The 11824-nt window shown below is 36.1% G+C and overlaps 1 protein-coding gene across 9 annotated transcripts in view; it reads left to right on the forward strand.

Annotated features, from left to right (window-relative positions):
• The window catches only part of NDUFAF6 (NADH:ubiquinone oxidoreductase complex assembly factor 6), a 149238-nt gene that overhangs the window by 52216 nt on the left and 85198 nt on the right, over window positions 1–11824 (forward strand). For 8 of the 9 annotated variants that reach the window (XR_005211577.1, XR_005211576.1, XM_037802523.1 and 5 more), the window contains one exon: window positions 6922–6978. The exons of the other annotated variant lie outside the window; for it this stretch is intronic. Coding sequence is in view for 6 of the 8 variants with exons in the window: in XM_037802523.1 (XP_037658451.1) it covers window positions 6922–6978 (57 nt within the window). In the remaining 2 variants the exon portion in view is untranslated. The remainder of the gene's footprint in view (window positions 1–6921; window positions 6979–11824) is intronic. 9 annotated transcript variants of the gene reach the window in all.

The following is an 11824-nucleotide window of genomic DNA, read 5'->3' on the forward strand; positions in this document are numbered from 1 at the left end:
GGAACAATTCCTCTGCCTTTTTTTGCCCCTTATGACATGGTTATTTTTGAAGAGAACAGCCCAAGTATGTTATAAACAGCTTTATATTCTTGGTACAGAACATCAACTGAAGAAGTTTTTTTTAAAAAATAATTATTGAACATATTTTGGGAGAGCACTTTTCTTTCAAAAAAGTTTATATGGAAAGAAGTGTGGTTATTAGAAAAAGAACATGTGCTTTGGATTTACAGACCTAGATTTTAGTCACAGTTCTGCCACACACTAGCTATGTGGCACTGGGCAGTTTATCTCATTTACTCTTGGTTTCCTGAGCTGAAAGGTACAGGTAATACATTGGCATGAAGAAATGAGATAATGTATTTAAACAGAGTTAGAGCAGCACATGACGTGTAGCAGTAAATGATAACCTCCAACTTCCACATAACCTCCAGCTTATGTGGGAACCACTGCTCTTGCTATGTTCAAGGGTTAAATACTTCTGTAACTAGTTTGTAGGAAGCAGTGGAGAAAATGTCAGTGTTGGAACAAGGAAGTATGGAAATCAGTTGCTTGCCACATTTTATTCTTTCCTTGGATATAAATTTGCCTAAGAATTCCTTGTATTTCATAGGTACTGTAGTTATGCTTATCAAGGGTAATTGGGGCCCTCTGAATTTTTGCTCTTTGGTGTTTGATATTTTCCATTTGCTGTATACTCTCCAAACTTTTTAACTAAGTACAAAATAGTAATGTTGAAGGAATCGTTTCCAGGGACAGCTTAGTATTTGCTTGTTAGTCAGATTATTGACGTAACACGTGTGCTGGTTTTATTAGAATGTGGCATGGTTAAATCTGACTTCTTACACTCCTGAGTTGGTGCAAGAAACACTTGGCAGCTGTTAAAGTACTATTCTTTGCAATTATTTGGCATAATTTGCCATGGAAGTAAATTCCAGGAGGTAACATTCTTGCTGGGTTGTGCCAGTTTCAGACTGAAAGAGTCCATGCTAAGGGCTGGTAGTCTCTAACTCATGATTCTCTCCTTGACTTGGCAGCCAGGAATATTTCCAGTGGATTCCAGAACTAAGTAGCATCTTTTTGCCATGCCATTTAGCAGACTATCGTTTGTAGATGTGACTATTTCTATAGTGTAGTTGCGGTATTCCTTTCTTGGCCTTTTTTATTCATCTCTACTTGAGTTCCCAGTGGATCTATCTCAGAAACTATTGTAAACTTTCTTTACCATTTTAAAAAACTCCCAGTTTCATCTCCCTTCCCTCCATCTCAGCAGATGAATATGCCCCTTATTGAGTTAATCAAGCCTTAGCTTTCTCCCTTACTCTTCCCTGCTCCATCCATTCATCACTTGTCAGTGTCTCAGCGGACAGGGCTCTTTCTGCCTTGCCAAGGGAGGTGCCCTTCCTACCTCTTTCAGCACCTTGCTTCCTCACAGTCCCCTGCTAGGGTTTTCACTTTGCCCCTCTGGTAACTTGCCCCTTTTGTCTTCTGGTTTGTTGTTACTACCTTCTGAAGTTACAGCCTGTAGATTCTTCTGTTTTTTTATTTTTCTTTCCAAGTAAACTTTTTGAGTAAATGGACTGCATTCATTGTTTCCTCAAGGTCCTTGCCATCCAGGTACCACTCGTGCTGTCACTTGACTTCCATCCTGGACACTCTAATAAATAATTATTGGTAAATAATATCCTTGTTTCCAAGTTTAATGGGCATTTAAAACTCATTCTCGTTAACTTTTCTTGACACCATTCATTCCTTTTCCTCCTTGAAACTTTCTAACATGGTCCTCCCTTGACTTGGCTCCTGAACTGTGGTTGATTTCTTCTGCCTCTTATTGTTGGTGTTCCCTGAGTTAGTTTTTCATCTCAAACCTTAACTTGTGGTCTCTTTGGGATTTGACAGTGCTAATTTTCCCTCTCTTTCTTGAAACTTCCTAAGTCCTTAGTCTCCGTGATTATTTTGTTTTCCCAATTCTTCTTGAACCATTTCCTTATTGGTTTCAGTGGCTCCTGAAGGCTTAGTGAAACTGATCCCCATAAGGTTGTTTTCTCCTGATTCTTCTCGTGACTGATTTTTTAGCTTCAGTAGCTCCTGAATTCTTGGTCATGTACCTGCGTACCTCAGGGCATTTGTAAAAACAGGACTGTTTTTCTGCCTGGTAGGCCTCCCTCACCCCTTCCACACCTCCCCGAAGTCACTGCTCAAATAATCACCTTATCAGAATCACCCTTCCTGGCCATCTTATCTAAGATAACATCCTCCCTTCCCATCACCCTCAATCTCCTTATTCAGCTTAGCACTTGCCACTACCTGATTTATTAAAAGTTTGTTTATTTGTTTGTTGTCTATTCCCCTGTCCCCTCAATAGAATGTTAAACTTCCTTTGGTTCTGTGCTGTATTCATCGGCATCTAAAGTACCTGGTATTAAATGTTTGTGAAATATTAAATAAATAGTCAAATTGTAGCTCTTTGAAGGCTAAGTTTCTATCTTAAGCTTTTTTAAATGAAATTTTTAGTTTTTAAATTTTTTTAGAACAGTTGTAGGTTTACAGAAAAATCCTTCAGAAACTAGAGTTTCCATATACATCCCTTCAAACACAGTTTTCCCTATTAACATTTTGCATTAGTGTGGTTCATTTGTTAAAATTGATGAACTAATATTATTATAATTATATTATTTATTAAAGTCCTTAGTTTACATTAGAGTTCATACTTTGTGTTGTAGTTTTGTTTTTTTTTTTTAATTTTATTGTGATAACATATATATAACATAAAATTTTCCATTTTAACCACTTCCAAATATATGATTATATTCACAATGTTGTGCTACCATTTACCACCATCCATTACCAAAACTTTTCTATCATCCCAAACAGAAACTTTAAGCATTAATTTTCTACCCTTACCCTGGCCCTTGGTAACCTGTATTTTCATTCTGACTCTGAATTTGCATATTCTAATTAGTTCATATAATTGAGATCATACAGTATTTGTTCTTTTGTATCTGTCTTATTTCACTCAACATATTTGTAAGGCTCATCCATGTTGTCGCATATATCATTCCTTTTTACAACTGAATAATATGCATTGTATGTATATCCCACATTTTGTTTATCCATTCATTTGTTGATGGACACTAGGTTGCTCCCACCTTTTGGCAATTGTGAATAATGCCACTGTGAACATCAGTGTGCAAATATCTGTTCGAGTCCTTACCTCAATTCTTTGGGGTTTATACCTAGAAGTGGGATTGCTGGGTCGTATGGTTATTCTATACTTAACTTTCTGAGGAACCACCAAAGTATTTTCCCAATGGCTGTACCATTTTACATTCCCACAAGCAATGCACGAGAGTTCCTCTTTTTCCACATCCTTTCTAGCACTTGTTATTTTCCGTTTTTTAAATAGCCATTTTAGTGGGTGTGAGGTGGTGTCTCATTGTGGTTTTGAGTTGCATTTCCCTAATGACTAATGATGTTGAGCATCATATGTTGTTGGCCATTGTGTATCTTCTTTGGTGAAATGTGTACTCAAGTCCTTTGCCCATTTTTTAATTGGGTTGTCTTTTTGTCGTTGAGTGTGGGAGTGCTTTATATATTCTAGATATTGAAACTTTAGCAGGTAAATATATGGTTTTCAAATATCTTCTCCCATTCTGTAGCTTGTCTTTTCACTTTCTTGATAATATCCTTTGATGCCCCCAAATTTTTAATTTTAATGAAATTCGATTTATCTATTTTTTTCTTTTGTTGCTTATGTATTGTAAGCTTCTTTTGAATTTCCTGAAGAATCTAGCACAGTTCTTTGCCATAACAGATACAGATAAAATATATGGAAATTCAGATGAGAAATTACTTAAAGGTAGGAGGGTTTTGAGTAAGATCTGAGAATACTGCAGAATCACAGAGGCAGGAAAGTCCTGGACATGGAAGGTGTTTGAAAAATCAAATTCCCAGGCCTCACTCCCTGGAAATACAGTAAACCTGGGAAAGGGTCAAGAAATGATTTTTAAGCAATCAGGTTTGAAAACTACTGGTTTATAGGTGTCCTAGTTTGCTAATGCTGCAGAATGCAAAACACCAGAGATGGATAGGCTTTTATAAAACGGGGGTTTATTTTGCTACACAGTTACAGTCTTAAGGCCACAAAGCATCCAAGGTAACACCTCAGCAATCGGGTACCTTCACCGGAGGATGGCCAATGGCGTCCGGAAAACCTCCGTTAGCTGGGAAGGCAGCCGGCGTCTGCTCCAAAGCTCCAGCCTCAAAACGGCTTTCTCCCAGGACGTTCCTCTCTAGCAAGCTTGCTCCTCTTCAAAACATCACTCCCAGCTGCACTCCCTTTTCTCCCCCCAAGTTAGCTCATTTATATAGCTCCACCGATCAAGGCCCACCCCAAATGGGCGGGGCCACGCCTCCATGGGAACATCTCATCAGAATCATCTCCCACAGCTGAGTGGGGCACATTCCAAGCAAATCCAACCAGCACCAAAACTTCTGCCCCACACAAGACTACAAAGATAATGGCATTTGGGGGACACAATACACTCAAACTGGCACAATAGGTTATGTGAAATACTGTCTGGAAAATACATTTGGAAGGGTGGGTAGAAGGGAGATTATAGAACATCGGAGGCTTTTGAGAAGCAGCAGAGCATCATAGAAGAGAGTGCAAACTCTGGATCCAGTAGTCTGGCTTTAAATCCTAGCTTTGCCACTTGCCAATCATGTGATCTTAACTTCTTTGTGCCTGAGTTTCCTCCTCTGTAAAAGAGGATCATAATAATACGTAACTCAAAGGGTTGTTGCTTGGACAAATGAGTTAACATATACAAAAGGTTTATAACAGTGCCTGGCACATAGTAAGTGTAATAAAAGTTGGCTATCATCATCTTCATCACAATAGAAAATTCTGCTAAATGTGTTTAAGAGATAAGAAAGTTTGGGAATTGGAAGATCAGTTAGGAGACTTATTTAGGACAGAGAGAAAATGCATCCAATTTAGAGAGGGTAGATGTTCATGTATATATATGTATGTATGTATGTATTTGTGTATAGTATCTATACACATGCACATATATATGCACACACACTCATATATACACATATATCTATAACAGAAATAGAATTAACTAGACTTGACAAGTGATTTGGGATTGTGGCAGGATCCTGAAGAGGGAAAGTCGAGGCTGCACAAAAAGTTCAAATATAGATATCCTATTGGTGCCACTTAGAGACTACTAGGTGCTGATCAGTAGACCTTTGGCTATCTGCTAGACAAAATTGAATTTGAGGGAAATAGAGCACATTTAGGGAGTTAGGATATTTTAAAACATGGGATTATGACCTCAAAAGGAGGTCAGAACTGGAGATAGAGATTTGGGAGTTGTGATGGTTAAGTTCACGTCAGCTTGGCTAGGTTATGGTGTCTGGTTGTTTGGTCAAGCAAGCAGTAGCCTGATCGTTACTGTAAGGGTATCTCTTAGATTTAAATCATTAGTCAGTTGATTGTATCTATGGCTGATTACATCTGCAATCAACGAAGGAGATTGCCTTCAGCAAAGAGAGAACTCTCATCAATCAGTTGAAGGTCTTAAAGGGAGAAGTGATGATTTCAGCAGTCAGAAAGAGAAATTTGTATCTCTACTTCAGCCAGCTAGCTTCTCCTGGAAAATTCATTGAAACCTTCATCAGAGTTCCCAACTTGGCTGCCTGCCTTACAGAATTCGGACTTGCTAATCCCCCATGGTCATGTGAGTCAATTCCTATAATAAATCTCTTAATATTTACATATATATATTTATTTCCTGTCAATTCTGTTTCTCTGGAGAACCCTAATTCAGGAGTCATCCACATAAAAGGCTTATGGTCAAAGCTCTGTGCTTGAATAATGTAGCCTCAGGAAAATGTATATCTAGAGAAGAGGACAAAGGGCAGAAGTTAAAGCCCACTTTAATTTATCAGGCAGAAGGAGAAAGGGCCATTTCTTAGGAAGAAGGAGAAGGAAAAAATGATCACAGAAGTTGGAGAACTGGGAATCCAAGGAAAGAGAAAATTCTAGTAAATGGGAATATCAAAATATTGCATGATACAGAGAGATTGAGAGAAAAGATGACTATGATGATTAATAAATCATAGATGATCTCAAAGAGAACAATTTTAGCAGACTGTTGGGATAAAACTAGAATGCAGTGTATTAACAAATGAGTCAAGAAGTAGAATCAGTGGGTATCTGCTGTTCCTGGTGTGAAGTACACCGCAAACAATTGCATAGAGACAAAAGTGGGCTTGGCAAGTGCATGATGATGGGTGTCACCTTGAGTGGACCACGGATACATACCACAGAGTAGTCAGGAGTTAGGTTGGGTAGATGAGGCTAGAGTCAAGATATGGTGGCCTTTGAATTCCAGAATGAATAATTGAGACTTGATCTACAGGGAGTTAAGTTAAACAAAGTAGAAATGAAACTGACTTAAAGACATTAATTTGACTGGCTGTGTAGAATGAATTAAAGGTCAGAGAGCACAGAGACAGAAAAGGACAATCTTATATCAATTAAACAGGAGATAATGAGAATTTAAGCTAGGGAGGGACTTGTTAGTTTACCCAAGTATTTCTTCTTTATCCCTTATATAGCACTAAAGGGTCAAAGTTGTTATAAGATGTTATGAGGCAGTTGGAAAATGTCAAATCCAATCTGTAAGAAAGAATGGAATTCTTAAAATAGTAGCTACTTTTTCCTGATCTTTAGGCCTAGGAAATTAATCTTAATCAGAAGGAGATGAGGGCTATTTTCCTGCTTTTCAGAGGAGCCCTAGCTATGCTGTTAAATTGCTGGTGTTGCTTTGTGTTCACTTTTAGAGGGAGAGTGTTTATTTCTAGAAATATTTGTATTTCAAACCAGTTTCCTTTTCTCTTCTTTTTTAGGCTAGGTCCTTCCACAAAAGAGTTCCTGTGAAAGCATTTCCTGCTTTTCTTCAGACGGTAAGTAGATAAACAGAGAAGTCTCTATAATTAGTGAAACAGATGTATATGATCTCTTTTTCTATTTTTTAAAGTGACCAACGTGAGTCTTCAATTTGCAGTCTTCATTTTGTTTCCCTCCCTTTTGGTGGATTTTATTAGTTACATTATGCTGCTGGTGATGCTCATTCTTACATTTCCTAAAGGCAGGGAGCTGGGTTGTTAGAGCACTGACTGCAGCCAGACTGCGTGGATTTAAACCTGCCTTGCCCCTCATTGGCTGTGGGACCTCAAGTTCCTTAACCTTAACAGTGTTCCTCAGTTTACTCATATGTAAACTAGGAACAGTCCAAAAGCCTGCTTCTTAGGGTTGTTAGATAACTTATAGCTATATAAGTATTATTTATTACCTTTTTTTTTTCCATAGTGACCATATTGTAGTACTGGTTCCTGAACAGTGGTCCATAGTCCAGTGTAACTGAGCAGCCTACATTGGAATAACCTGGAAAGCTTTTTAAAAATACGGATTGCTGGGGTTGTCTTACTAACCAAGACTGTCAGGGTTGAAGAGGGGTATGGTTCCTAGAGGAATCTATGGTTTTAAAGCTCCCAGGTGATTCTGACCTGTAGCCCTGTTTCGGAACTATTGTTCTCAAACATAGAAGAATGATAGGAACTACCAATTACGTAGCTACTGCCATGTGGCAGGCAAGCACTGGGACCAGTCATTTCATAAATTATTTCTAGTCTTCCTAGGTTTTGATGATCTTTGAATTTTGATTTTGGGATCTTTGAAAATTGAAAGGTCATGTGTTTTCTGTAATGGCAAACATTTTCTACCTTCTATCTTCCCTAAAATATATTTAGAGGTTCATTTCTATCCCTTCACATCTTTGATCCTAGCTCTCAGGTCTGAGTGTTCAAAATCATTCTATTTCTTTACTGAGTTTGCTTATTATAAATAATACACTAATATTGTAAATGTTCATATAATATGAAAGGATATAAAAGAAGAAATTATGAACCTTCTCATCAGTTCTACCCTTCCAGAGATAATACATTGTCCATCTTTCTGAACTTTTGATGTACCTGTACTCACATATGTATTTTTTATATAAATGGGATACCAAGCATCTCTTTTACTGTTAATAGAGGTGTATATTTCTTAAAAAACTGTTTTTGATCCAATGCTTTAAAAAAATTGGTATATTGTGATCCAGCCATTCTACTTCTAGGACTTCAGTGTAAGGAGCTAAATAAATCTTGGTATGTAAAAAACATTTAGCTACAAGATTGTTATTTATATATAGCAAAAAATGTTGGAAACAACTTAAAGAATTGAGTAAATTGGCATACCTACATAATTGAATATTATAAAGCAATTGAAATTGATGTAGAATTCTTAGATGTGGAAAGTTTGTCACTGATAAAAAGCAGCTTACAGAACATTGTGAATGGTATAATACCCGTTTTGCAAAAAAAAATGTATTTGTGTATACTCTAATATATATATACACACATGCATAGAGAACATGTGGAAGAAAGCACACCAAAATATTTTTAAAGTTTTTTCTTTTATTATCTTAAAAATTTTACTCTGTGATATACAAATGAATATGTGTGTATATATATACACATACATCTATGTAGGTTATAAAGCATAACATAATGAACTTGCATGAACTTACCAGTCAACCCAAGAACTAGAATGTTACCAGTAAATTATACCTACTTCCTATTTAATGTGTTTTCTCCATCCCATACCACTGCCTCTGTCTCCTCCTCCAGGTAGCCATCCTAAATGTTGTGTTTATTATTGCCTTGCTTTTTTTCCAAAAAAGTTTCTCGCATTTTAGATATTCATAAATAATATGTTTCTTTGTTTTGTTTTTAGCTTTATAAAAATGTATCATTTTCTGTTTATGTCTTCTAGGACACATACACACTTAATGTTATGCCTCTAAAATTTATCCATATTATTGCTTCTAGCTATAGTATATTCATTTCACTGCAGTATAATATTTCATTGTTTGGATAAATCACAATTTATTTTTCTATTTTTTGTCAAAGAACTTCTGAGCTGTTTCCAGGTTTTTTGCTAATATAAAACAAGGCAACTGTGCACATTCATGCCCATATCTGCTGTTTTATAAATATACGAGTTTAGGGTTAAAAAAAGTAGATGTTGAAACATTGCTAAAAGAAACCAAAGACCTAAGTAAAAGGAAGGACATTCTGTGTTCATGGATTGGAAGACTAAATATTGTTAATATGTCAATTCTACCCAAATTGGATTTACAAATTCAATGCAATCCCAATCAAAATTCTAACTGCATACTTTGCAGAATTGGAAAAGCCAACTATCAAATTTATTTGGAGGAATAAGGGGCCCTGAATAGCCAAAACCTTTTGAAAAAGAAAAATTAAGTTGGAGAATTCTTACTTCTGACTTTAAAGCATTTTACAAAGCTACAGTTGTAAAAGCAGCATGGTATTGTTATAAAGATAGACATATTGAGCAATGGAATTAAACTGAGAGGTCACAAATAGACCCTCAAATCTATGGTTAATTGATTTTTGACAAGGCTGCCAAGTCCACTCACTTGGAACAGAGCAGTCTCATTAACAAATGGTGCTGGGAGAACTTGATATCCATATCCAAAAGAATGAAAGAAGTCTCCTCTCTCACACAGTATACAAAAATTAACTCAAAATGAATCAAAGACCTCAATAACCCATAAAATAGACTGTAAAACTCCTAGAAGAAAATGTAGGGAAGCATCTTCAAGATCTTATTGTAGGTGATTTCTTAGACTTTCCACCCAAAGCATATGCAATGAAAGAAAAAAATAGATAAATGAGACCTACTCAAAATTGAAGACTTTTGTGCTTCAGAGGACTTTGTCAAGAGGGTGAAAATGTAGCTTATTCAAGGGGAGAAAATGTTTGGAAATCACATGGAAGATAAGGGTTTAATATCTAGGATATATAAAGAGATCCTATAACTCGAGAAAAAGACAAACAACTCAATTTAAAAATGGCAAAAGACTTGAATAGACATTTTTCCAAAGAGGATATATAAATGGCTGAAAAGCACATGAAAAGATGTTCAGCATCACTAACTGTTACAGAAATGCAAATCAAAGCTGCAATGATATATCATTTCACACCTAATAGAATGGCCATTAAAAAAAAAAAACAAAAATACTACAACTGTTTGAGAGGATTTGGAAAAACAGGAACACTCATTCACTGCTGGTGGGAATGTAGAATGCCATAGCCACTGTGGAAGGCAGTTTGGTGGTTCCTCAGGAAGGTAAAGATAGAATTTCCATATGATCCAGCTATTCTGCTACTTGGTATATACCCAGAAGAACTGAAGGCAGGAATATGAACAAACATTTGCAAACTGATGTTCATAGCAGCATTATTCACAGTTGCCAAAAAATAGAATCAATCCCAGTTTCCATCAATTAATGAATAGATAAACAAAATGTAGTATATACATACATGCAAGGGAGTATTATTCAGCTGCAAGAAGAAATGAAGTCTTGACACATGACAACATAGATGAATCTTGAGGATGTTATGTTGAGTGAAATAAGTCAGATACAAAAGGATGACTATTGTATGACCTTACTAATATGAACTAAAAAAAAATGAGAAAACTCATGCGTTAATATGTAGAATATAGGTTACCAGAAGATAGAATGAGGGTAGGGAATGAGGAGCTGATGCTTAATTTGTAATAAGGTTGATTGTAAATGTTGGAAATGAATAGAGGTGATGGTCACACATTATAATGAGTAATTAACAATGGTGATATGTGGGAACAATTGTGGTTGAAAGGGAAGGTTTAGGGTCATGTATGTCACTAGAAGGAAAGCCAGAGGATGAAACATGGAAGTGTATAACATAGTGAACCCTCTTGTGGATGATGAGTGTGGTCAATAGTACAAATAAAAGAATGTTCTTCCGTGAATTAGAACAAATGTACAGTACTGTTGCAAGGTGTTAATAATGGGGTGGTATATGGGTTAAAAAATATACCTAAAGCAAGCTATGAATTGTTGTGAATAGTAATATATGAATATTGTTCCATCAGTTGCAAAAAAACAAAAAAACGACATTATGCTAAGTGATAAAAACCAGAGACAGTACTACATACTCTTTGACTCCATTGATTAAAAATGTAAATATAATAAATTTATAGAGACAGAAAAAAACTGTTTGCTCTGACAGAAGTAGATTATGTAGAGATGGATAGAGGGATTGAGAGTGTCTGCTGAAGGGTGTGGGTATTTTCTTTTTGGAGTGGTGAAAATGTTCTAGAATCGATTGTGTGATGAATGCACAACTCAGTATACTAGAAGACATTGTACACTTTAGATGGGATTGTTTGGTATGTGAATTTGTCTCAATAAAATGGCTTAAAAAATGGATGCTGAATTTGTTTGTGTGTACGCTCATATGTTTATAAGTGCATAGAAATATGTCTGGAAGACAATAAAATAATTTATGCTTTCTTTTTGCTTGTCTGTTTATTCTAAAGATTCTACAAGCTTAGTCCCTGTGTTGGGTCACAACAGGTTTACTGCAGAACTCTAGGGGGCGCTGTGCACATGGACTAAAAAGAGTGGTGTTGCTTAGAATGGTGTAGTGCAGAACTAACTGTCTTCCCTGTTTAATAAAAAGTAACTAAAATGAAAAGTTATTAAAGTAAAATAAAAACTATTAAAAAAAATTAATAAAAATAACTTAAAACCAAAAATAAGGAGTCCTGCCCAGTGTCAGTGCTTTCCATCCTGCTTCTATTCCAGTGAAAATTTTGTCAATTTTATGTGATGGAGCAAGGAATGGGTGACAT

Source organism: Choloepus didactylus, chromosome 14 (genome assembly GCF_015220235.1).
Source record: "Choloepus didactylus isolate mChoDid1 chromosome 14, mChoDid1.pri, whole genome shotgun sequence".
Taxonomy (NCBI): domain Eukaryota; kingdom Metazoa; phylum Chordata; class Mammalia; order Pilosa; family Megalonychidae; genus Choloepus; species Choloepus didactylus.